Here is a 27,470-nt window from a genome sequence, read left to right as displayed (position 1 = left end):
CAGATATATCACAAGGAGAAACACACTCTTGAAAAATGGATCAGCATGAGATGAGGACTTGAGTTGGGCAACATATTTCAAGTAGTTAGACAGTGATGGGAAAGTAGGAAAACAGCTTTTCATTTCTATATCCACCCTAAACCTCCCATGTTACAACTTGTCTCTCCCTCTCCCAGTGTGCACTGTTGTGGAGAGGCTGGCCCCATCCTCATTGTCTTCCCACAGGCTCTTCCCTGGAAAGGACCATCCCTGTTCCTCAGCCTCTGTTCACGGGGCAAGAGCTAGCCCTCACCACCTTGGGGCCTGTCCCAGATAGCCTGAATGTTTACATTAAAAAATAGTATATAACAATTAGGAAAAGAGCTTGATCTGCATTTTCTTGTTTTTATATTCACATAGAGAGCTAATTTCATTGGTCCTTACTGAAAAAGTTTGCCTGGGGACTATATTTTAAATCCCAGTATGCAGACATCTAAATACAAAGCCACAAAGGGACAGAAGCATCCTGTCAGTACTTTAAAGTATATTTCTCTAATGCTTCTCCCCATTAGTGCTTGGCTGTCTTTGAAAGCACAAAGCTGCCACAGCACCTAATATTATTTTTTTTAAAATCTACCTTTTCAGCCAAATCCTATCAAAACTCAGAAACGTATTTTATCCTACATGACCCAACTCAAGAAGTTGGTTCTGAGTCTCATGAAGACCACATGGAGGAGGAGGAGGTAAAGAAGTGACGATGGGAAAGGCAGTCTTTCTGTCCAAGAGTTTCTGTCAGAGAGGTGGGCTTCTCATTCATTCTTGTAGCACAGAGTTCCAAGGGTGTCCAAGTCTCCTGGAGCTTTTGCCTCAGCTACCTGATATTTAACAAGTCATTAAGATTTGGAATGAACTGCCTGCTGGGTAGGCAAATTACTTTCATAAGTTAAATTACTAACTTCAATTAATTTATTTGCTTTCACAAAAGGAAACATCTTAATATAATTTGCTGTTCTTGATTACATCACATTAAATAAATGAAATAAACAAAATCAAATATGCATATACAAACATCATCTATGAAAGACACATTGCAAAATTTCCTACGACCCTGGGCCAAGTATTCCAGCTTGCCATAAGGAAAGCTGTCAGATTGCGAGTGTGCTCAAAAGCCTGCTAAGGCTGCTAACCTACTTTTCTGGTCTCTTTCTGAAGCAAGCAAAACCCCTAAACTCTCCAGACATCAAATATTTAGCTGTGGTTACACACTGAGGACTTTGATTTCAGGCTGGCCGGGATATATATAGGTACATAACAGCTCCTAGCTTTCTCCGAGTAAACTTTGAGTAAATTAGCATTTGTTCTAGATTTAGGTGGACCCTCAAGCTCACATGTTGACCTCGACTGAAGAAATTAGTGGTTCCCTTATGAGCAGTGCAATAAAGAGGGGGATGGGTGTTGCTTGTTATGCCTTTTCCTTGCTATGGATGGGAGTAAGCTCCAGTCTAGACCAGCCAAGGAAACAGGAATTTCTAAGACAAACTCTGGACATACTCAGCTGGTGGGTATTTGCTCAACTGCTCTAGGATTTTTGGAGGTCAGGTTTCATATTGACCTATCTTGATCAATTGACCTATCTTGATACAAATTTTATGTACCTTACTTCCTCCTCTGCTATTTCTGGCAGTGGAACAGTAGTCTCTCAACAAAGTATAACATAGTACACAGCAATATAATATACAAGGGATTAGATAAATTCACTCTGCATCTATATGTGCATTGCATGGTGTAATCTAAGGTAAATATGTGTTATGTCCAACATACTGTAAATTTGAAACAAACCTACAAACCGCATGTCTTGAAACCAATTACTTTGGGCACTGCCTGAAACGTCGCAAGTGGGTTTCTATAGTCAAAGCAGGAATATCATCTCTGTGAATTAGAGTTAGCATGGGGAGCCAGACATCACTTTTTGACACAATAGCCAGAGTACAAAAACCAGTGGTAAGCCCAGATCAAACTGTGGTGCTTGAATGCAGAACATTTTCCTCCTGACAGGATGCTTGCATAACGTTATTAAGAATTCTTAATCTCTCATTATGAAAGGAATTATTGAATTTAAAGTCTGTTAATGCCTTGTCCACTAGTCCCATGTTTGATCACTCTGCAGCCCTTTTGAAGAGACAAAGCTTTTTACTTTTCTAATGGCTCCAGGACTTACAGCACAGCATCATTTGCATTGAATGTCATGCTTATGTAATTCAAAAGGTTTTTTTTTTTTTGGAGTTTAAAAAGACCACTTGGAAGATAAGTAACCAAAAATTAGAGTCTGTTCATGCAGACTTCAGCCCATGTGAATATTCTGCTACCATCTCTTTTTCCAAAAAACGCTGTTTTCTTTATCTCTATTTTTTTTCTTTTGCACTGCTGATAATGCAACTAATATGGGAAACACAAAAGTACTAAATCAATATTAAATAATTTACAGCTTTACTTGCTACAGCATCCATCTTAGTTGGGAGGGAAAGTGAATTATTTTATGATCATTTATGTTCAAAGAGCTTCCTTGCATAAATATCGCAGAGAGAAAAAAAAACCAAAATTACTGTTTTAAAATAGGCCTTTAAATAAAGGCTTAAATACTGCCCCAAGGAGACAGGATTGTACACAATATTGGCTCTGACAACTCTATGTGAATTCTCATAATCTTCATGCAGAGCTGTCATGTGCTTAAAAATACCAGCGGAGGTATTGAGGAGGAGGGGATACATTTCTCTCCGTGCTCACTGGTGATAAATCCCTCTGCTTCTGCTCTTTGCAGCAGCCGAGGAGTGGCGCAAGATGGGAGGTGAGCCCTGGCAGCTGATCGAACCAGTTGATGGCTTCCACCCCAGCCAGGTAAAAACTGAGTGCCTTGTTAGCCCTGCCAAATTACAAGATCCTCCTACTTGAAGATGAACTCCTTTATAGAAGAAATTCCTGCCTGTCTACCACACAAGTAGCAGGAGACACCTGCATGAAAGTATGAACTCACAGCCTGGGGATATGGAGAAAGTGTCCCTTGATTTTTTGATGCAAGTCCTTTGCAAGGAAGCAATTAGTGAAAACCTGGCAAATGAAATGAGAGTGAAAACAGTGATGAAACAAACTCCATTCCCAACCCTGCCATGTGGGGAAACTGCAGTATGAATTCTGGAGTGCAATGGAAACTTTTGCACTAGTTTCTTCTCTTTCCCTGGCTGAGGCTAGTCTGAGGTTTCTTATAACACTCAGCACCTGGCCACAGTGGGAGCCAGGCTTGTCATATCACAGCTTTTCATCCGGCCTCCTGCCCACAACCTGCATCCCACCAGCAGCTGCAAGGTAGCACAGAATTGAAGGCAGCAAATACTCATCCTAACAGGATCCTTCATAAGCCACAAGAAAATTATAAAAGGACATTGAAGGGCAGCTGCAAACCTGCTTGCAGCCCCCAGAGCACTACAGGATGCAGTCAAGCACTGCCATATTTCACTGCCTCTGGACCTGGCATCCTGAAGTGGTTTTGATATCTCCCTCCTGCTGTTAGGATGATATTAACGCTTTATAGGTACATTTTCCCTTACAGTCAAGGTGCCAGCGGTAGATATGCCTCACTTCAAGTCAGTTATTGTCCTCCTAGGATTTATTAGTTAGTCTTATCCAAACATCCACCATTTTAAATCCATTTTTCTTTTCCTGTTGGCATAGAGAAGTCTGTTATCAACATACCACTATTTGGACTGAGATGTCGTACTCTGCCCCAAAAGAGTGACTCTCTTAATAAATAGAAATGTGAGCAGAGACTGCTATTTTTGAGTATTATTAAGGAAGATGATAAACAATTCACTCACTCCTCATAGAAGTTTTATTTAAAGTTTTACTTTCTCTTGACATGAATGCCTCTGTCCAGGTATGGTTTCTGTAGCATATAGAGCTGCCTGGTGGGAGAGGATTGATTCCATGCAGCTTATCAAGTGAACAGAAGCTCTTACTTCCATCCCTGCAGCTATTCCCCACACTTCACAGGCAGCTTGATAAATACAATACATAAGATACCTAGCCAGGGCATTTTTGATGAATTTTCTCTCCATAGATCTCGAAGCACCTGACAAATTTTCCAAATTTTTTGATTGAGAAGCACTCCAAGGAAAGCATAAACACCTCTGCTCTTGCCTTCAATGCAAAGAAATTTTGAAGTTTGGAGCCACTCTCTGTGCCCCTTTCAACCCAGGGTTGAGTGACAAGTGTGATCACTAGGTGATCCCTAATCAATGTGGTACAGCAATGGGCAGGATAAACTGGTGTCTGTTGTCAGCCCCTGAATTTCACCTGCTGTTTATCCACTGTGTCTTTTATTAAAAAAAAAAAAAAAAAAAAAAAAGGGTAGCCTGCAGGTACAAACATAGCAGAAGCTGGTGTCAGCATGTATATTCAGGAGTCCAGAGGTCCAGACATTCTGGAGGGATGTGGGAGGGAATTGAACCTTTCTAACTAAAGCTTGCATATCTTGCAAGGAGAAGGAAAAAAAGATAAGAAAAAGGCCACACTTGCCCTGTCCCATCAGAGCTAGTGCAGTTTTTAATGCATTGGAGAAAGGCTATGTTAGGCACTCAGGTAGGAAAAACTAGCCCACTCCAGGCAATATTTTATTGAAAAAAATAATGAGAGACGGGAAAAACACCAAGTACTGATTTGTTGAGGTAGACCTAGAACCACATTCCCTTCCTATAAATGTCTTGTGGGCAAAGGGTTTTCCTACATATTTTTTTTAAGTTGCAAAACAGGAGGGAGCAAACAAAACACTCACAATTGGCATAACTGCATTCAAGTAAAGTTTCAAAGCTAAGATTTGCCTCCATAAAGTTTTTTTCCAAAATACGCAGCTCAGGATGGAGTTGGAGGAAATTCACACTATTTGCTTTTAATTCCTAAAAGCAAGTTGATTCATTCAGTCCTCCCAAGTTCCCTCAAGAGCTGTTTTTGAGACACCATTCCCCAAAGTCCAGCTTGGTAGTCCTTGGAAAAAATCTGACTTTTTCTTCCCAGTGACTATAGAGGGAACCCAGGGATTTTCTTCAGCATCTCCTCCTTACTACAAAATTTCACTGCAAATCCTTGTGAATGCCAGATGGCTTCAAGGACACCACTTCCCACTAGAATATTCAACTGCTTTGGATGACAGGCCATGCATTGCAATAGGATCCTGCATAAACTGCTTTATTTCTTGCTTTTATGATGTTTCCAGGAGAATGCAAAAGCCCTGAGCATCACAACTGGAACCTGAGACACTTGGAAGATTCTTAATGTTTATGTACAGGCAGGAAAGCACAGCTTGAGTGTGATTAGCTTTTCCTTCCTTAAGACATAGCAAAGCACATTCCAGCCAGAAATAAAGAGGAAAAACTGAAGTGATGCATATCAGATGAGTTGGGTATTTACACTTTGCTGAGAACCATGCCTATCACCTGTTTGGTGCAGAAGGGGAAAATAGACAGACAGAAACTGCTGAAAAACCACTGCTGCCTCTCAATTGCAGTCACCCAAAGCTCTGTGAGGAATGGGTAATACCTCCTTTTAAAACTTGCTTAGGGCTTATCATCTTCACAACAAAAAAAAATAATTGCAAAGCTTATAAAAATTACACCATGTCTCAAAGTACAAGAACATTGAAATTTAAAAAAGACCTGCAAGAAAGCAATTTCCAGAGTCACAAACTACTCATCCAGAATTAATTATTAAAATAATCTGGATGTCAAGAAATTATGTGTGCACAGAACCTAATTCAATTTAGGGCAGTCTAAGCACATATACCTTAAATTAGAGGCATGTATCTTAAATTAGTTGAGCATTAGTCTAAACATGTAGAACACACCTCCAGTGATACCTTTAGAAAGGGTTACCATGCAAAGACAGTAAGGCTTTTTAAACCACCCACCCAACTAATCAATTAACCAACCCCACTGTCAGGGGTGAGGGTGGCACCCAACAATACTTTCTAGGGCTCTTCTGATATTAGGGCTAGCATGGCAAAAATAAAAGAGCAGTGCAACGACCACAACTAGCAACATAAAATACTTTAATAATAGTGAAAACAAATGTGGGATTAGGCCCAAAAATCCGAACACACTAACCAGGTCTTTGTAGGTGTCTGTGGTTGAAGACCAAGATGTAGGGAAGTCCAGGGTATAAATGTGGGGCAGGACAGAGGGTGGAGTTGAGATTAGGGTCCAATGGATATAGGGGAAAGTGGTGCAGAGGTGGGGTAAGGAAAGGTAGTGTCCATTGAGGTAGGCTGGGTGAGACACTGCATCAGTTGAGGGCCAATGGGGATACAAGGAATGGAGAACATTCTAGGGACTGGGAGTGGGATAATTAGAAAATGAGGGTTGGGATATGTATGAAGCATTAACATGGGCAATCCCATAACTCCTTGGAACTATTTCTTTTGGGGTCACCACAACTCACAGATGCCTGCCAAGGCCTAGGGTTGTGGTACAGGTCTTCTTCAGTAATGGTTACCTGATCTGGAATACAGGTCTTACTCCTACACCCCACTATCCTGTTAAAAACACAAGGAAGGCTTAGGGAGGCTTGTGAAGGAGGTTTTGAGACTACCATGCCAGAATGGACTACTCTGATAGGAATGGGTCTTAGCCCCCTGGCTGCCATAGGATGTCCCAGAATAATGTTTGGTCACAATAGGAACTGCAACCAGGAGAAAACCCTCTAATGAAGAAATCTCCACTATCCCACTTCCCTACCCCAATTCCTTCATTAGTTTAACAAGACTTTGAGTGACCAGAGTCTAAGAGCCTCCACATCACAAAGTTACTCATTGTACATGAACCCTTAAATAAAAGAAAGATTTTTGTCTTCCAGCCCATCATTAGAGCTTCTTTTAAAGAACAGGATTTAAAAAGTAGCACACAAAAATTCCCCACAGGCTCCAGTATCTTCCAGACTCCAAAACAACAGTACTCAAATGGTTTCATTTAATAAATCCACCTTGGCCCTTAACAAAAAAAAAAAAAAAAAAAAAGGCTTTTTTAAGCCTTATTTAAACCTTGTAATTGCAATCAATATCAGTGTGTTGAAAATAAAGTTCCCATAAAGGCTAAATATTACTGCAGGTCAGGAGTATAATAAAAATGCCTTAGAAGATGTAAGGTGTACAAACTTGGATAAGGGAGACTCAGGCTTTTCTCTCTGTCGTTTTCTGCTACCACTAATGTTTTTCACCTTTGCAATATAGCAGATAAAATGTCTCTTTGGTATATAACTTCTAGGGCAAAAACCTCTGTGAAAGCTGGAGACTGATATTGAGGAAAAAAACTATTCTACCATTTCTGCAGGTCTCATGGGAAAAAAAACTCTGAAGAACCCAGTAGCAGGTGCAAACTCACAGCATCAGACACAGTCAGTTATGAAACTAGAAATAATTGGGCCTCTTTTCCTCAATAGTTGTAGTTTCCTCCCAGGAGAGCACAGAGAACATTTATTAGAAGTACCAAAGGCAGCTGGGAGCATTAATTACTTTGGACTTGGAAGAGTTTTATGCATTACATCGAGGCAGTGCTTTTGACATATTTCAAAATGTCACAGGAGAAAAAAAATAAAAATCAGGCTTCGGGGCTTTTAAATAGAAGTTTATGGACTAGAAACTATAGGCATGTGGAAGTGGTTGGAGACAGACTATCATTTTTAGACAAATGACAGGTCAGGAAGTTAGATATATTTTTTTACTATTCAGAAGTTTTTGCCCTGCTCAAGCAGCTGGAATGGGGTATTTCCTTTGGTTAGAGGTTACAGTCCCTCATGTGATTAAACTGGGCTGTCAGCCTCACGGTGGGGTCTTCTAAGCTCTGGCATAAAACAACTGTATTACAGAGGCACAAGAAATTGATAGCATTTGTGATTTGCAGGTTGCTGCAGCCCTTGGAACAGGCATTACCTGGCAGAAGGCACTACATGACTGGCCTCAAGTGCTGGGCAAGGAGAATCCATTCAATGACCAGATTGAAGCCATATTCAAAGATCAAGGCGGACACTGACTTCTGAACTGCCCTCACATGATTTATGGTGGTGCTTCCATGAGTCAAGATGATTAAAGACACACACAAAGAAGGGGGGAGGGGAAGTTATCAGAGCCAGTAGCAGTGGACATAGTAAGAGAATTCTTTTCAGTTTGTATCTCACCTGCACAAGGCTATGCTTTTTCTGTGGAGCTACAAAAATAAAAATCAAAGGATAGCTGCCATCTAGATCATTTATTGTACCAGTTTGAAAATGTGTATTTCTTTTAACTGTGTATAGCAAACTCCTACCCCTACCTAATTTTTTTTCTTCTGCAGAACATTTCTAGGCTATTTGTAGCATTTCAACAGTTAATCTGATCCCAAAAGTAGAGGGGGACACCCCAAACTCATTATATTGCTATAATTTGTATGTAATTGCCTTGACTGTCAATACATTATTTAGCTGCTTTTTGCTTATTAAGGTATGCCAGGAATAACAAGGCACTACAATTTCAATGTGCCTGGCAACATCAACACAGGCTGACTGTGCACAGGCTCTCTTCCACCATTAATAAGATATTAATAAACATTTCATATATTTAAAGCAGGTTGCTTTTTCAACCTATAACGTATCGTTGCTTTTTTTTCTTCCTAAGAAATATAATATGCCCAGTCCTGTGTCTTTTACAGACATGTCTGGGGAATCACCGAAAACACTGGGCAGCCCTTACTTCATAGGCAGGCTTGAAGATGGAGAACTACTGTTTTTTCACCAGCTTATCCAATGCTCTTAGCAAAATAAAGAAATATTTAAAAATTAGAAACAACTCTACCCTACCCATAATCTTACTGATCAGAGATAATAAAATGACATTAATTATGGGTAGAAAAGATCCAGTAAAGTGCAAGCATTAACGTGTCATGACTAAAACCCACCCCAACAGCCCAAAGCTCAGGTAGAATTGCTCTGCTCCTTGTTCTGAACACAGCCCTTGCACAAGGCTGTGTCAGATGTGAGGCAGCTCTTGGACTGTGGTCCAAACACAAGGCCTGTCTGTAGGACATGCACTCACTCAGCATTTTGAACAGGCAAGGGATGACTATTTTTATTGAAGCATGTATTATCGCTTTCCTAGATCCTGATCCTTTTTATAGAGTACAGTCAATGCTGGGTCTTTTATTAAGATATTAAGATAGAAATTAAGATAGAAATTCCTTTGGGATAACTGCTAACACTTAAGTAAATATTCAAGTCACCTACTCTAGGAAACCAGAAGGGAATACATTCCTTAATTGAATGATACTTGTTAATAAGGCCCCAATTTATTCAAGGCATTTAGATGTTCCCAAATATCTAGTCTCCCAAGGACTAGTTTCAACTGCAGAGGCATGCCTTGGAAAGACTATTTAGCATCAGAAGGAAAAGGAAATCTCCCTGCTTCCTGTAGAAATTCTCTTTAAGCAACATAACATTCCATGTACCCTGGCCAGGTAAAGCACCTTCTATTTTTGTATTACCTATTCAGGCCATTTATCTTTCATTAAATATAACATAAGAACAGAAACAAGCACATCCATGTGTTTTTGCTACAGCCCAAGTACAGCACAGGCAATAATTACAGAATATCAGGTTCTTTTCTCTACATCAACACAAAGAAGTGTAGCAATTAAAAGCGGGAAGGGAGTCATGTTTGGAAGCCTAATTTTCAAGGCAATTTCTTTGCAAACTATTGTATTTCATTTGAGGTTGGGATTTATTATCACTCATTAGGAGTTTTACAAAGTAGTAAAAGTAGAATTTCTTCAGCTAAAATAAGTTTAATTGCCCAGAGCAAAGCATTTTTCATTTAGAAACTTTCTTACTTGTGAACTTCTTGAGTTTTTGAACAATACAGGAAAAAAGATTTCTTATAAAATTAGAACATATTTTCAAAGATGACCTAAAACCTCCATAGCAGAGTCCCAAAGCAAAGCCCTCTCAAAGGTTTGCAGAGTACCATTCCTCTGTGCTGGATACAAGGTCTCTGAGGGACACCAAGGAATGGGCTTGCCCCTGGCTGAAGCCACACTACCCAAAGCACATGCCCTTGGTGCCTCAAGGTGAGCTCTGCACATCCAAACCAGGCTGCATGCAGAAACCTGATATATAACTAATGCAGTAACTACCTATCTGTTAAGAAAGATGAATTTTGGGACTATTAAGTGATCAGCCTTTACAACTGCTCTGTCTCTCTAGTCTTTCAAATGCAAAAAAAAAAGCTGAAAATCTGCAGTCACAACCATCAATCACTTACCCATAACATTTTAAAAATACACATGCTATATTTAAAAAAACACTGCTGAAAAAGCTTACTTGTGCTAAAACAGTGACAAACTATGAATTCTAGTCTATTCTATTAGGTTTACTGTCTCCTGGTGCTTAGTTTGGTTGAAGGTGAAAAATGCACAGGGAAAAGAGAAATAGGAAAAACAAGTTTCTCTAGGAAAGCTAATTATAATTCCATGCAATTCAAAGTTTATTAGCAGTATGTAGTTCTAGAAGAAATGGTCTGTCAAGATCATTTTGGGGAGAGTCTGAGCATGTGAATAAATACAGGAGGGATTATGTCACTGGCTGGGTCCAGCACAGTGCACGTGGGAAGGTTCTCTTGGTTGTTAGGTAGTTTGCAAACTCTTTAACTGCAAAGCCTTAGAAGAGCAGAGGAACATGGGAGGGGAGGAGGCAGCAGCCCAGCAGTGCCAGCTAGGAATGCATAAGCATAGGCTTCCTTCTAAACTTGCATCCCATGTCCTCAGCACTCAGAGCTTTGGCCCAAAAGCCACCACACAGGCCAGCTTTTCTAACTTAACACCACCTATTGCACTTTACACGTTTTCCATTATGAGGCGAAATTCTTGTGCAATGAACACACAGAGATTGGTTTCTACAAGGGATAATAGCCCTGTTAGCCTATAAAAATGTTCTCTTGAATATCATCCAGTTCTGTTCTTAACACCTTTCTGTCAACTTATTTTGTAATTCAAAATTTAATGATTTTTTTCACTTGGGAGTTTAAGAAGACAGCCTGCCACACATACACTGCTGAAATTTGCTCTTGTACTGTTCCTGTTGAGCTATTCTGCTGCCATGACTGCCAGCCACAAAAAAAAAACAAAAAACCAAGAAAAAACCGAAAAAAAAAAAAAAAAAACCAAAAAAAACAAAAAAAAAAAAAAAAAAAAAAAAAAAAAAACAAAACAAAAAAAAAAAACCAACACAAAAAACCAAGCCATCTCTCCTCTTCATATTTGATGAGCTGCTGCACAGGGACAATCTGGCCTCCCAAGGCAAAATTCAGCTAGCTACATCCAAGGCTTCACATTATCAAATGGAATTCTGGGATACACATATAGAATAGAATCCTTCCTTAAACACTGTGTGGAGTCCAGGCTTTCTTCAACCTACAAATTAGTATGTTAAAGGCATAAATGACATTATGAAAAAGCAGGAAGGGCTTTACTTTTTATTTTAAATGAATGAAATTAATCTCAAGATGTATTTTGGAAATATTTAAAAACAGCAGAAAAGAAAATGAGATTTAAAAGCAAGTACAAAAGGGGCATGATGAAAACAGTATAAGGTAACAGAATGTAGTGTTTCGAGTGTTAATATTTAACAGCAATAGCAATCTGTAAGTTTTCCACTACTGCATTCCTAGGGAAGTAATGAGCTGGTATTTCAATACGCTGGGTGAAAAGCTGTGAAAACTGCAAGTTTTAACTGAGAAATGTTGCCATTTTCATGATGAGTCTGAAGTACTGTTTTGATAAGCATTTGTGGACATGTCTATGAAGGGGAGGAAGACCCTTTCTTTCAGCCAGCAGAGTATTAGTTGGTATATAGCAGCTTTGTAAAGTCTTATTATTAAACAAAACAAAGGGCACTTTTACAACCAGTTAACCTATTCCTGGCTCTCAAATGGAGAATTACAGCTTGTAAAAACTCCAAGCCCCAGGAAATATTTGTGTATACAACCCTAAACCTAATTTTTTTTTTTTATAATAGGTCTAACAAAAATATTCAAGACCTTCCATTTCTATCAAACTGCAATATACAGCATACATAATTCCACACCTGCAAATCACATAGTGTACATGCCACACACTTATCAATACTAGTTTGTATGAGAAATTGCAATAGTATGAATATCTTGTGTGCATGCTTTTTGTTCGGACCACAAGGATGTTGTACAAGCACAATTATCTATACTGCATGTTATAGAGTAAAATTGACTAGTTACTTCTATGCCTGATAATTAAAAAAGAACCCCAACAAATGCTAAACATAAAATCTTGTGCTTCAGCAGCATCCTTGTTAAGATTATTTAGAACTATTGGTTCTTTCAGGGAGCTGAGTTATTGAGAAAGTTTGTCTTTCACTAGCTAATGCCTCCCTTCCTGCCCTGAAGTGTGATTTCCTACAATAATTTAGTCATTTTAAAACAAGAATGCACCTAGCTAGAGGACTTCCAAAAAAAGGAGTTACATAAATATTTAGTACTTCAGAAACAGCTAATTGCTGCCTAACATACTTAAAAGTAGGAAATAAAAAGTTTTTTAAACTTTTTAAGTGAAATAAAAATACTGTATAACATAGACCTGTATAAAGTTAAATACTCTCTCAAACTTAAAGCATAAGTGACCCAGAAGACTTCCACATATTCATTTAAATTCTTTTCTTGTGTAGTGCCCTTCCTGAGTTTAAAGCTTTCTAGTAGATTTGTAGCAGGCATCAGGCTGCCACATGTGAAGGTCAGTGAGGACTTGGTTGAGCTTTTGCATCCAAAGGTTACGTTCTTCTTTAGTATCAGCAGACAGCCAGTTCCTAGAAGGCAAGGAACCCCATGGATTATTCTCCACCTCAAATCAGTTATTTTAACAAATGTCAAACTGATCAATGGTAGAAGTCAAAATAGCAGGGTTAAAAATTAAGTCAAACATTCCACAATCCTGCTACCAAGACACCTGGCATTTCCACTTCTAGAAAACAGTTAGGACTAAAAGTGAACAAACAGTTTAAGTGTCACCCAAAACCTTAACATTTAAATTACCTTTGCATCATTACGACAAAGTTGTAAAGCTCCTACTAAAACTATCACATGAGCTAAAAATACCCTCCTACAACCTCCATGATTTTAAGCACTCACTTTGTAACACAGAGTGTGTCTCTGCATTGGCTGACAAGGGTCTCACGGTCATCTTCTCTCTGAGGTCGGACAGTTATTAGTTCAAAAGTGTTGGGACGGGCACAGAACTCCCTGTTAGCAGGTTCAATCTGATGATTAGTGCAGTTAGCCAAGTTTATCTGGCCCAGAGGATGCTGAAAGTGAAATTGGTTCGTAAGTCAAGAACACTGCAATCAAGAGCAATTCTGAACAACGTGTGCTTTGGCAACTTCCATGATACTAACTGAACACATCTTCCCTCAGTCAGTCACTCAGAAAGGTGATATATGTGCAGAAATTTATTTTAAAAAACATTCCATGATTTAAAGTAACCATGGTCTAATACTGATATTTCTGAGTGACATCTATCTCTATGCGGTGGAACAGATATAGTAGGGGCAAGGGGGATGCATTTAGTAAGTTTAACATTCCGGCAGATCACCAAAATATAGCTGACTCTCTGTGAAAAAACAGTGAAACAAGTATAGAAGATTTTCCAGAACAGAATCTGGAAAACAAAGAAAAGCAAAATAGGAACCACCTTCTTGTTTAATTTTTTTTTTTTTTTTTTTTTTTAATCTTATCTTACAGTAGAGGCAGAGATTTTTCCCTCTCTCCTGGCAAGGAAAGAAAGTACAGTGATATATTTTGGCAATATCAACTATCAGCATATGGTCTTCCTCTGTTAGCAGGGAAGAAACTAAACTCAGGCATCTGCATTGGCAAAGAAGTCCCAAAAGGATCAAAGTTTGCCACAGAATTTGGGAAAGAAAATGTTCTGCCACTAAACAATAAAGTGTTTAATGGTAAATAACTTCAGTGAGCAAGAAAAACCCTCTTGAAAGCAGTCTTTAAAAGAACCTGGAAATATTTTAGTACACTGCAGGAACACATTAAGGAGACAAGAATTGACACCTAAGTGACAGATGAACCTCTGATTTATCTCATTAGCCCAACAAGAACTTAGTTTTCTGTGACAACCATTTAAGAAGCACCAGTTCCAGTACAATGCAGAGCTGCAAGAATACAAGGACTTCAAATAAGATAATCTATAATTACAACTATGCTTTTGCAATAGTAGATGGCTCACTAATTTTTTTCTATATTGTTAGTCATCATTTTGTCTAAAACATAAGGCAACTAGATACAGTCTGCTTATTAAGCTGTACAAGTCAAATCAATTTCAATTAAATAATTAGCGATTCAATAAGCACAATGGAAGGCCTTAAGACTAAAAGGGAAATCAAATATGGATCTTCCATCACTTTTCCCCCTGTCGTACTAGACAGGGAAGTCAGTTTCTAAGTTTGCCTTGATTTAGGTCAGCTTTATGAAGACAAGCCCTCTCCATTCCCCAAGGAAGCTTTACGAGCTTGAAGTCCATACTTCACCAATCTAAAGTCTAAACATTACTGTCCTTAAGAATAAGGACTCTACTTGTGTAGAGTACCTCAGAACTTTAGACTCAAGCGTTACAAAACAGCATTACCTTTAGTTTCTCATCATCTGGGTATGTCCAATAGGAGATACAATTTCCGGATAGCACACACCAGCGCCTATGCCACGCTCCAAATCCACTGACATCCTCAAACATAGTCTTAAAAACAAAAAATTAATGGGGTAACTTTTTGTACCTCGAGCTTGGTCTGTATTTTACTATTTTTCTACCAGAAGGGTTCTGTAAGTGCAACCCTTCATAGGACTAAATAAAAGGGAAGGGAAAAAAAGTTCTACTGAGAGGCTTTTACTTGGACAGCTTATTTATTTTCCAGATTGCATAGAAAATTAACTCACACGATCACCCTCAGGTTTGCAGCCTTTCGATAAAAGGCACCTATCATTGCTGTTTAAAATTACCAGATTTTCATGTTGGTGACAAGCATTCCCATTATTTCAAGGTAAAGAAGGGTTATTTACAGTATATGCAGTATGAATGGTTCACAAAACACGTTCAAAAAATAATTATTATTAGATATTTGAGTAATTTTTGATTTACAAATCAGGATTAAAAATCATGCAGCTATTCAAGAGGCTGCACTCAAGAGGGTCCAGTCAGTTCAAAGGAAATTAGAAATTGATTTTTGAACATTTGGGTTGGCAGTCCTTTTATTGGATGCTGGATTTCAAGCCCCATTTCCTTAGTATTGGAATGGAGAGTTTAGTATCTGACTTCTATTCCTGTTATCTCCTGAACTTGTACAGAGTTTTTTTCCAATTAATGTGTGCATTGTGATTCTCACAACTCAGATTATAATATTCAACTAAGCAGGGAGATTCCAAACGCTTACCCTGAACGAATTCAGTATATATTGTACATAATTTTTCAGGTTTTACATATTGTATAGTAGAAGCAAAGATTTCTCAAATTGGTACACAGAAACATGGGACAGCAAACACCGTACGCATATGAAATGTTTGGATCTAATGAAATCTGTTCAACTTCAATTAAGGGAAAAGAGACAGCATTATTTGGAGAGAGTCTAAAGAAATCGTGATTTCTGGAAACACCAAAATAACAGCAAATGTTAATGTTTCATTTGCATAGCACATTTACTGCCATCTTGTGGATATTTCAACAGTTCCAGCTCTTAGGTCCAAGTATAAGCTGTATTTTCTAGGTCCAGTTTTAGACAGAATTGCTTAAGATCTTTCTCAAAAAAATACTGTTGTTTCTTGTCATTTAGAAAGGCTGTAAGCACAGTGGAAAAAACCCAATCTTTTGCTTTTATAAGATATACACAGAGAGTCCTGTAAAATTTTCTGCTACAGAAATTAAAATCTCATTTAACATCACAAATTTTAGCAAGAGAAGCTTAACTGAAGTTAATAATAAAATAACAAATAAACAGATGTTTAGAAGAGAGACATACAAACTCTTAAAAGGTAGCCTTAACTTACACAATTTTTAGAAGATAAACTAAGAAACATTAGTGGTCTGATTCAGAGATGGAAAAAAAAAATTCAAGTCAATTTTATGCTTCAAACATAGGTGTGACAGCAAAAAATTACTACATTTAATAGGACCTGTAATTTCTAAGGCAGGAATTTGAAGTGAATACAGTAAATACCTTACCAAGAATCCTTTCTCCTCCACCAAAGAATCCACTTGGCATTTCAATTTCAAATATATATGACCTTCCAAAGGCGACAAAAAGGGAACCTGCAAAATGTAAATGAATCATTTAATTTTGACACCTCTCAACTAAGTCTTACCAGTTCAAGCAAGCCATCTGCAACAAGATGTTAGCACTGTCTTGTTCTTAGGACCTTCAGCTGGAAAGAAGCAATCAGTAAGACTCAAGCAAGACAATAATAATCACTTCTGGTTTCAAGTTCATTTAGAAGCTTTCAAAGAGTTATTGATGGTTTGTTCACATATATATAAACATGCACTCTAGCTATAAAAACAGGCTCTTCAAGCATGGTTAGGAACAACAGAAAGCACCACTCCACACCTTTCAAGCTTCTGCTTCAGTCTGACAACAATTTGTTTGGAAAATATCAAAGTGAGATTAAACAGGAATGGTACTTGGATACTGTTATGGGTTGATGTTTGGACTGGCTCCTCTCCTTGCTTTCCCCGTGCAGCTGCTGGCCCCTCCCTCGGGCTGTTTTATCTAGGCTGGTGTTTTCTGGCTGGCTGCTGCTGCGCTTCGGTCTTGGGCTCTCTTGCTCTCTGCCGTCTGCTCAGCTGCACCCCCCTCCCCCGGCTGCTTTGGCCGTTTTTTCCCCTTTCCCCCCCAGCTGTTTTGCCTGTACTCCTGTTTTGGCTTGTCTTGGGTTTGCCTTTGCTTGTCTTGGGCTCGCTTTAGCTTGTCTTGGGCTTGCTTTGGCCTGCTCCCAGCTGCCCCTCCCCCTCTCTCCCTTCTCCCTGCTCCAGGGATTTGCACCGACTCCGGAGGACGAGGATCTAGACTTCGGGGGCCACTGCTGGAGGTCGGCTCGGGAGGCTCTGCCGCCCTCCCCGGCGAGGACCAGCCGGGTTCATCTCATCTGAGTTTGGATTTGGGAGTGTTTCTTGTGTATTTTTGTTAATAAAAATGTTTTTTCCATTTTCACCTGAGGAACAATTCTTTCTGAGCTCAGTGAAGGAAGGAATTTTGAAAAAGAAAAAGGGGAGGGGCCCTTTGGAGCTCTTTTTCCCCAAATTTGTCCTAAACTTGGACAGATACCATAAGCATTTTTGGCAGGTACTGATGTAGTAGTGCCTACTCATAAATCTTTGCATAAAAGAAAATCTAGAAAGGGGAAATGTAATGAAAACAGTTCTCAACTGGCACTCAAGGTCTCAAAAACACATGTTAAGCAATTTCTAACAGAAAAGGTTCCCAGTCCTATCTTTTGCCACTGGGAAAACAAAAAATAGTAGCTTCATTACTGTACCAGAGGTAAGCTAAACAGTTATTTGTTAGTCAAGAGTTCTGAGGAAGAGCATGAAACAAAGTTCTGCCTTTGAGCTGCCCCTAATCCTTTCACACATAATGACTCATTACCTTGACTACTCCCATGAAATCACATCCCTTTCCCCACCCCTCCAGGTAAACCGAGGCAAACTGCTAATTCAACAAGCAAATGATAACATGCAGAGCATTCTACACATCATATTTTATTGTTAATCTGAATAAGCAACACCGCTAAGAATCCTGAAAAGAAATTGACAAAAAATCAGAAACATTCATCTTTTTTATTACTAGAAAAAACAGGAAGGTTGATGCTGCTACTCAAATACAAATAAAGAACTATTTTCCAGAGAATAGGCACAAGCATGCGCACACAGTAACAAAATCACTTTCAGAACTATGGAACCAATGACAATCAAATGGAACTAAATTTTGCTAGTAGTTTAGATGAACAGGAGTAACCCTTAGTAGTTAAAAGTGCTTATCTGTGGGCCTCAGTGCCTGCAGAACACAAATCGGTGTTGTGGTTAGAAAAATCAATCACCTTCAAATTGCGGACTTTCTGCAGCTTCCTCCCAGACATAAGATACGCACAAGCAGGTGATCAAATAATTTTTATGTGTTAGATCTACTCAACTAACACAGCATGTATGGCTTGCTTCTATACTCAACAGGAATAGTATAACACAGAAAAATACTAAGCATTAGGTAGGAGTCCGCATAACCACTTGAAAAGCAAAAAATAATAAAGCAATTCCTTGTAATAAAAATACAAAATCCAGTACTGATGCAACTTCCCAACAAAGACAACTGTAACCTTACATGCTACACCAGGGAATAATGGCACATGACCCTAACAAAGCACAGTAAACCCCATTTCCGAATGAGGGCCTCAAGGACATTTGGTCATTCCCTACTTCAAGTCCATGAGTTTTGCATCCTCTTTAAGCTTCACGTCAGAAGAGAAGAACCCAATTTATCAAATTTAACAGTGAAGAACTGAGGGACTGGCAAATCAAAGAGGTCGTATACCAAACATAACACAGTTTTGCAGAGCCTACACCACCATTACTAATTACTAAAGCAGGTCTCCAAACACCCTCCAGTACACATTGAGTTCTAGGTAACAATGTATCTCTTTCAAAGGTTTAAAGGTGACCGAAAGAAAGCAGTTTGACAAATAGCTTAACTTGGTTCTTCATCTAGATGGTTATCTTGCATTCTAGTGTGGACATTCAGATATTTGCTATAGCAACACAGCTTACTCATAGAAGATTATCTGTAAAGGGTCTCAAGATAACTCAAGAATTTGAAAAACTGGTTTCTTAGGAGACTTTTGATAAAAAAATAGGAGATGATAGGTACTAAAATTATCACTTGCTTAATTTTGAGAGAAAACACAAAAATTAAATCTAAAACACTTTCTTCTGCAGAACTCAAATTATTAACTAGATAAAACTTTTCATAGGTTAAAGACAAACTATTTCTGTTAAGTATATCAATTCACATAATTTCTAAAGCTAAAAACAAATACACCAAGCAAAATATTTTAAGTGCCCATTTGTGTACAAATAGAGACTTCATTTTTTTGACAGGTTTAATGCTTTCAAAACTTTTTGCTTAAAAAAATAAATGTCTTGATATGTCTTATCAAAACAAGGTTAGAATAAGAAGCAAAATTATTTAGGTTCTGAGAGATTTTAACTTTCTTCAGCAGCAAGTTGAATTCAATCAATATTTAGGCTGCCAGACATTTTTCTCTGCTTCTCTTATCAGCACAGCAGCTGATTCTAAGTCCTGTGTAGTTGCATCAAGAAGCTGGCTCGAATTTCCTGACTAGAAATCTTTCAGAAACACATTGATTTGTTCTGAAGCAAGAAACACCCTCCTCTAATGATCTAGGAAGACAAGAGAAACATGCTAGTTAAGGAAAAACCCTAGGCAACCTAAATAACCGAGTTCTCACAGCATGCTTATTATTGTGAAAGACAAGGGGTAGAATTCTGCAAGTCTTAAAGTATTCCAAAAATACACTCAAACTAATTTTTCTAGTAGTATGCAATTACCTTTGTATTAGTAACCAGTAATTTCCATTACCTTGTCCAGTGCAAATTTGGTATTTCCTACAGAAGACAGTGATAACTTGTGGAATCCAACAAGGATGAAATTTGTACTGCGTATGGCATTCGGGCCAGCTGGACTGGCTGTGGAAAAGAGTTAAAGTGAAGTCATAACAAAATACACAATCAGAATGCTGCAAGGCTTAAAATACTTTATTTGCAGTACTGTATGCATGCCCAGTATTTCAGAAGTGCTCTTTGCAGTGCAGCCCAGCAGCACATTCAGAGAATCTTTATACACACCATTCCTCCTCAGCAGATCTTTTCTTTCAGAAACAAGCTTTGAAAACATCCACAAAGGAGAAAACAAAGCATTTTAAGTCTCAGGGATGAAGAGCATGCTAGGGCACACTACAAAGCACACATGCCCTGCAGTAGGAACATGACTTTTCAATCTCTTAGCCTCTTCTCAAGTAACACACTGCAATCATCCAGAATTTGTAAGCCTTTCCTTTGCACTTACATCATAAGAAACACACACCATAGCTCAAAAATTTTACTAGTTACAGCAGTATCACACACATTCCAGATTTAGTTCATGAGCTCCTTATTGCTGCAATTTCTGCTAAAGCTAACTCAAGTATCTCACACTTTAGTTAGAGAAATGTATAACACTTTGTATAACAATAAATCTGCTTAGAAAAACAACTTAGAGATGCTGTTTTTCCCTGTCAAGAGTCAGAAATATATAAACAAGGTCATACATGTTTATATATACACAAGCAATATTTCAGGATCTGTTCATATTTTCAAAATATTCTGTATTACTTTGCTGACAGCAGACTCTAGTTCTCTACTTTAAAAATCATAATTAGTTTGAATTAATACTTTCAGGAAAAAAAAGTAAACCATGGGTACCTGATACCAGATTTTAGTTTTGATTTTGTAAAGATATCTTCTGTTAAACATAATGATAACTCACATATAAACACAGAGCCAATTTTTGGGCTGGAAAATTTAGTGTTTCTTACTCACAAATTGTCATCTGCTACAACTATTATTTATTGATAGAGTAGTTTTGACAGCAACTGTAGATTATTCATCCTGGCATAAGATGTTTAGACTTTACTTACCGGGAGTAAGAAGGCTGCTTTTCTAGGAAGAGAGAAATAAAAGCTTAGTGAAAAAGTACTTCTGATAACTTCTACAGAAGAGAAAGCTAAAGTAAAAATAAATTAGATTTGAAGTACTTTAAAAAACCCCATCAAATCGAAAAAAAAAGAAAGTCCAAATAAATGTGTAGTAACTGCATATTTCCAACATTACATATGTAACAGAGCTGTTTCTTGATCTGTCGACAGAAAAATTTGGCAGAAAACTTGACAATTTATAGACCATTTAAGTAAGACACAACCTATTATGGGCACAGCCTTAAACTGTGTGAGAACATGGCCTTTGGAAGGGGTCATAGTCAAATCTTGTCACAATATTACATTCATACTTACCGAGGTAATAGATGTTAATAATCTCTTTGGAGTAATAACCTACAAAAGACAAGAAGATAAATGCATTTGCTACTGAATTTGTCCACCACATTTGCATGAAAACTAGATAGTGAAACTACTGAAAAATTATCTCAAATTTTGAATGGGTACTCATTACTATGAATAAGTCCTGGGTTTTGACTGGACATATTATATCTTATATATATTATATATATAGTAGAAGAAATGCTACATATCAATGAAATAATCACTGCAGAAAAGTTAAAGCATGCATTAACTTGGAATGATTAGCATGTTTGAGAAAACCAATATTAGTAATCCCTTTTACCTATGTAATGGAATTTCAAAGTTACATTTGTTTAACTAAAGGTAAGAATTAACAATAAAAGTATGGATATGATGAATATATTGGTGTTATACATAATTATTTTCAAATTAATCTCAAAGTGTGAGACTGTATATTAAACACAAACTGGAATTATGTACTCTTATTGAGGCTGACAGACAAGCTTAAGCAGCTTGTCAGAAAGCAGATATAGGATGCCATTGGCAAATCTATATAAACTCATAACAGCAACTTACCTACAGTAGCACAAAATCATTCCGTTTCAAATAAAAATTCTTTTAAACTACAGCACAGGAAATAAGCAAACCCTGGACTTGAAACTTTTATTAGAGACTAGGTGGAAGCTTTCACTATGGGAGGCTTTCACTGTGCCAAATCAAAGAATAAAGAAATTTCCTATTTCTGCTTGCAGACACAGGACTTAAGTACTCATTCCAAATGTTTTGAAAGACACTCAAGTTTCTTGTTTTTACCAAAGGACAGATATCTTGTCAAGTAGAAAATCAGACCTGAAGCCATTAATTCATTGTGTGCTCTAACAGAATGAAGAGAAGAAAAAATACACACACATATACCTCCCCCCAAAACCAACGCAAAATAAACAAACCAGAACAAAAAAACACAAACCACCTCCAGAAAGGCTTGTTCAGGGTTATCCTTAATAAAGCACAAACACTTGATATGCACTCCCTTATTAAAACAATGTTTGTTTAAAAAAGCAAGCATCTAGTGCTTATACTTAATACTGGAGAGAAAGAGGAGTTTTTAGTTGATCAATAGAATCTTTAAGACAAACTCCAGGGCAGAGCACATTGACTGGCATAGTTTAACTGAAGTGGAAAAAAAGGGCAATAAATCACTATCAAACGCCTCAGACCTAATAAATAAAGGTTTGCAAAGCATAGCATTATGGAGATTTTAGTAAGACTTCTTCCCCACCAATATATTTCAGACTCAACCAAGTGCTGCAGGTTCAATCTACTAATTGCTCTAAGTCTCCATAATCCATCTGTCATGGCAGATGTTCCAAGAAGAAAGTGAAAGCAAGAAACAGATTGTCTAAGACTATCAGTCAGTTCTCCTAATGCACCTTCTGTTGAAACATTACATATTGATTTTCATGTTCCATTTACCTTAGATTTATTTGTCTTTTTCTTTTTATCAGTGCTTGTAACTTCTTTTCTCTGCACCTGTAAAGCAAGAAGGTATTAAAAAAGCACAGCACATCATTCTCCCTTACACCTCCTCTTGACAGGAACTAGTACATACCCAACTGTAAACTTCTATATTTATTTCAAAGTCATTTGACACATCCTGCCTAAAAGGGAAGAAGAAAAAACAAGTTCAACAAACTGAAGCAAAAAGGCTTTTGTTTTGGTTTGTGGCAGAGTTTTGGGGTTTTTTTTGCTTGTTTTGCTTGGTTTTGTTGGGTTTTAAGTTACTCTTTATTTCTTCCCTCTTTTCGCTCCTTTAACTGTCCAAGGAGAAAGAAGATTTTAGTGTATTACTAGTTTAAAATACTTTCCAGAACTCAGAGAAGAAAACGGGAGAGGTGGACAAGAGGCATATTATGTGCATCTACCATTTCTCAGATTGCACCCTCTCTGTCACAGATTGAGTTTTTTGCATAAATAGCTTTAAAGTGAAGATTCCAGAACTTTAAAAATAGAGTTTATTTATTTTGAAGACTTACTAACAAACAGCCATTTGAACTCCCAATACTTTTTAGCTGACATGGTAAAGTCGAAGTTATAGTTCTAAGAACACTATTTTTTCAGATCCCAAAACCAAATAGCTATATAAAATGTTACCTGCTGCAAGAGAAAAAACCACATCTCAGACACAGCAATCCACCATTGCAGGTGTTCCAGGAAAGGACAAAAGGCAGAAAATGCAAGAGATAAAATAGCTGATGGATAGTTGAATAAGTCTAGGCTGCTCTTCTGAGAGAGGTGCCTTCTAGCTATTTTTTGAAGAAGGAAATAGCTATACCACAAAAATCTGTCCACACTTTTGTTACAGAATATGACATTCCTATAAATAAGACTTCAAATGTTTTTATGAATGTTCCACTGTCAGAGTTAAAACTGGTTCAAAAAAAGTTTATTTATACTTACATAGTAAATGCCGTTGTAAAAGTAAGAGCATCTCCATTCAGAGAATTAGCAGTACTTGCTAATGGAGTTGCAACCATGTTTTCTGCTCCAGATCTCAGTATTATTACATAGTAGTAATTTCCAGCTTCTGTAAGCATACATCAGGTGGTTTGGTTAGCCAGAGGACTCCAAGTATCTAAAAAAATCCCCAAGTACTGTATTGCTATTAAGCAATCTGTTTCATCCTACTTAAAACATTTAGTTACAGTAGAGACTTGCTTATAAATTTAATCTTGAAACGATTTTATTTTCTTTATGCTGTGTCTACTAGTAAAATTGTCTCCACAGGATTTACAACAAGTGCTTTACTACCTGGGGCATCCCAGGCCAGACCTACACTAACCAGTGTGTGAAAGGGGAGAGGAAGAACATTCAGACAGATCAGCAGATAATCTTAGTTCTTTATACTCCTTAGATCTGTCAGCTTAACTATAACATCAGCTTTTGCTGAAAATTTAGTTGGAAGCAGATTAACTGAATGCAATAGCTAAATTTTCATTACCTCTTGATTAGATTTGAGACCATCAACACAGAAGACAAAAAAAAACAAAACAACTAAAACCCAAGAAGAATAAACCAGAAATATATGTAGGGAGAATGAGGAGAAATTGTTTGCTAGTTTTACCTGGCTTTTGAACTGTAGTACATACAAAGTCTGCTTTTAGAGGTAGACAAATTTCTGAAATAGAAACAGATCCCCTAGAGGGAACAAATCCAGTGGACGTAGGAGCAGCTTTATTTCTTTTATTATGTGGTCCCTCATTCTTCAGTTTATTCAATTCTTCCAATAAAGTAGTTCGCTTCTCAGCTGCATGAAAAAATTAATTATAGTTCTACAGAAGAAAAAGTACTAAACATTTTTTTTTCTGCCATAAGTATATAAAATGCAGGTTAAATATTAATCATTTTACAGTGTAGCAGGAATATAAGGGTCAAGAAGGATACTAAAAAAATCTCCTATTGCCTGAGGAGATAAAAGGGATAAAAAGAGATAAAAAAGAGCTGAGATAGAAGAGATACTATTCTAGTTTTTTTCCCAAGTGAAGAAGTATTCGCAAATGGCCACAATGTAACACAATAAATGAGGGGGGAAGAAATTATGAAGCCTGTCAAAGTGTCCATTAGAAACATTAAAAATAATTGAACTTGAGTATTGTTGGGGGTTGAGCATTTTTCTATTACTGTGTCAATTGAAAGAATTTTTCCCATTCTCATGCCAATGGAGCTGGCCGGGTTACACCCAGGATCTCTGATGACTCTAGACAAAAGGTGTCAATCGCCGCAGCTCCCGGAGGGGCCTCTGAGGCTTCCGGGAGGGGGGGGGGGGGGGGGGGGGGGGGGGGTATCTATTCTGTTCTCTTAGCAATTTTAACAACTGCTGTTGTTTTCTGCTTGTATGGTTAGATATATTAGTAAAAGAGCTGTTATTACCACCCCCTTATCTCTGCCTCAGAGTCCTTGATTCAAACAATTATAATACTTGGGGGGAGTGGAACCAAACTCTCTGTTTCAAAGGGAAACTTCTGCCCTTACTGGCAGACACTTGTCCTTTCAAACCAGGACAGATTTTGGCACCCAGACGTGGGACAGAGGGCACTGAGAGTTAAGAAAGGAATAACAGCTCTCTTATGTGGCAATATGTTGTCTGGTTTAATCTGGTTTGTGTTCCATGTGGTCACAGCCATCTCCCTCTCATTTGCAAGCCCTTATTTGAATTTGGGCCCCCTCACCAAAGTTACTGTAGCTATTATCCGATTCGTTTGGTGGATTGATTATGTCAGGAATTCATGGGTTTTTAATTTTTTCTGGGAAGCGGTTGCATGGATCCGGAGCTATCGTACTCTAACTGTGTGTTTCTGGGGTTATTTCAGTAATGGTACTTACCGTGAGGTAACGAGTGCAAGGGAAATTTTCTCCCAACCCATCACCCAGTTTTTTGAGGCTACCCCACTGGTTCTCAAGGATTTCAGATCTGCTTTAATTGCTAGTGTTATTAATCAGTGGCTTGTGTTCCTGATATGCCTGTTCTACTTAGCATTCAGAAACAAGGGAATATTGGCTTGGACAACAACTCTGATACCTGCCCCAGGGACTAGGGATATTGCCCCAGAGCGTGACCCTGCCCCAGAGCCCACCGCAGAAATGAACCACCCAGAGTGAGTGGGGGCTCTAGTGAAGGATATAGCCCAGATGTTGAAGGAGTATTTTTCTCCAGCTGGTGAGAAACCCTTCCCCTGCCCTAAAGAGGGAGAGTCAGATGGTGCTGCAGTGGAACCCGTAGATGTTGTATCTGTCCAGGTTCCAGCTGGATCACAGGAGCAGCCACAGCCAGCAGCAGTTGCTCCTGTGGAAACTAGGAAATCTAAGATTAAAACGAAGCACCTAGATAATTTGGATCAGCAAGGATGGTCCTCACAACCAGCAAGGGAGCCAGAAGTTGAGATTGTCACCGAGTCCCTCTCATACGATAGTCTCCGTAACCTCCATAAAGGCGGGGCCGTGAGCCTTTTACAACTTGGTTACTCTGGGTCTGGGACCTTATGGGAACAGGTGTACAACTGGATGGAACTGAGGCCAGGAATTTGGGATCCTTGGCCCAGGATTCAGGTGTGGACCAGATATTCGTAAGGGAGCAAGGCCTCCTTTCCCTCTGGGACCGGCTTTTAATGAGTGTGAGAGAGAAGTTTGTACAGAGAGAGAGAATGCAGGAGCACCACCATAGAATGCGCTGGAAGACCCTTGAGGAAGGGATCCAGCAGCTGAGAGAAACAGCAGTATTAGAGGTACTCTTTGGGAGGGATGGACAGCATGACAATGACCCTGACAAGGTCAAGTGCACAAGGCAGATATTATGGAATTCGGCAACCTTGGGTCCATCACAATATACCACCTACATAGCAATGATTAATGCTGATAACCATCCAGAGACAGTGTGTTCTGTTGCCAACAAACTCAGAAATTACGAGAGCATGATGAATGGCCCAATGCAGGCCAATGTCTCTGCCGTTGCCAGAGACCTCCAACAAGTCGAAGATAGGATGAGGGATATGAGGGAGGAGATGGAGAGAATTGAGGAGGTGAGGAAGATCTGCGTAGCACCAGTACGAGTCACAGGCCCCCAAGTCAGAGCTTCACGCCCCCCAGCTAGGGAGAGAGGGTACACCTCACGAGCTGACTTGTGGTTTTTCCTGCGACACCATGGGGAAGACATGGGAAAATGGGATGGGAAACCCACTTCTGTCCTGGCAGCACGGGTGCGTCAGCTCAGGGAGGGAAATGCTAACTGAGGGAACCGCACTAAAATGAAGGTAGCTTCAACCTCCCACAAGCATGGTGCAGGGTATTACAGCAAGGAGGATGATCTGTCAGATCCCCAAGAAGGAACCTCCACTATGTATGCCCAGGAAAGAAATAATCAGGGCTAGAGGGGCTCTGCCTCTAGCCAGAGAGAGGCTTGGGATGACAGGATTTATTGGATAGTGTGGGTGCGATGGCCTGGCACATCAAAGCCACAGAAACATAAAGTGCTAGTTGATACTGGTTCACAATGCACCCTGATACCATCAGAACATGTGGGGAAGGTACCTGTTTCCATTGTTGGGGTGACAGGGGGAATCACAGTAATTCACTTTGCTGGAAGTTGAGATTAGCCTGATAGGGAAGGGGTGGCAGAAACATCCAATTGTAACTGGCCCACGGGCACCGTGCATTCTAGGCATAGACTTCCTCAGGAACGGCTACTACAAAGACCCAAAGGGGTTCAGGTGGGCTTTTGGAATAGCTACTG

At 38.8% G+C, this 27,470-nt stretch overlaps 2 protein-coding genes across 5 annotated transcripts in view; one reads left to right on the top strand and one right to left on the bottom strand.

The window, feature by feature from the left end:
* AOAH (acyloxyacyl hydrolase) overlaps positions 1-8,854 on the top strand; it is a 91,943-nt gene extending 83,089 nt beyond the window's left edge. For all 4 annotated transcript variants that reach the window (XM_079302647.1, XM_079302646.1, XM_079302648.1 and 1 more), the window contains exons 21-22: positions 2,798-2,874; positions 7,920-8,854. In XM_079302647.1, coding sequence (XP_079158773.1) covers positions 2,798-2,874; positions 7,920-8,048 — 206 coding nt within the window. In that variant the 3' untranslated portion in view covers positions 8,049-8,854. The remainder of the gene's footprint in view (positions 1-2,797; positions 2,875-7,919) is intronic.
* Positions 8,855-12,214: 3,360 nt separating this feature from the next.
* Positions 12,215-27,470, bottom strand: part of ANLN (anillin, actin binding protein) — a 31,824-nt gene continuing 16,568 nt past the window's right edge. Inside the window, exons 14-24 of the mRNA XM_079302568.1 lie at positions 24,309-24,491; positions 23,645-23,771; positions 22,797-22,845; positions 22,661-22,717; positions 21,182-21,220; positions 20,810-20,831; positions 19,714-19,820; positions 16,290-16,376; positions 14,706-14,813; positions 13,199-13,371; positions 12,215-12,876 (exon numbers count right to left, since the gene is read on the bottom strand). Of these exons, the coding sequence (XP_079158694.1) occupies positions 12,753-12,876; positions 13,199-13,371; positions 14,706-14,813; positions 16,290-16,376; positions 19,714-19,820; positions 20,810-20,831; positions 21,182-21,220; positions 22,661-22,717; positions 22,797-22,845; positions 23,645-23,771; positions 24,309-24,491 (1,076 nt within the window). The 3' untranslated portion in view covers positions 12,215-12,752. The remainder of the gene's footprint in view (positions 12,877-13,198; positions 13,372-14,705; positions 14,814-16,289; positions 16,377-19,713; positions 19,821-20,809; positions 20,832-21,181; positions 21,221-22,660; positions 22,718-22,796; positions 22,846-23,644; positions 23,772-24,308; positions 24,492-27,470) is intronic.

The sequence above is a fragment of the Erithacus rubecula genome (assembly GCF_903797595.1).
Source record: "Erithacus rubecula genome assembly, chromosome: 3".
NCBI classification, from domain to species: domain Eukaryota; kingdom Metazoa; phylum Chordata; class Aves; order Passeriformes; family Muscicapidae; genus Erithacus; species Erithacus rubecula.
This window is presented reverse-complemented; position numbering and strand designations above follow the sequence as displayed.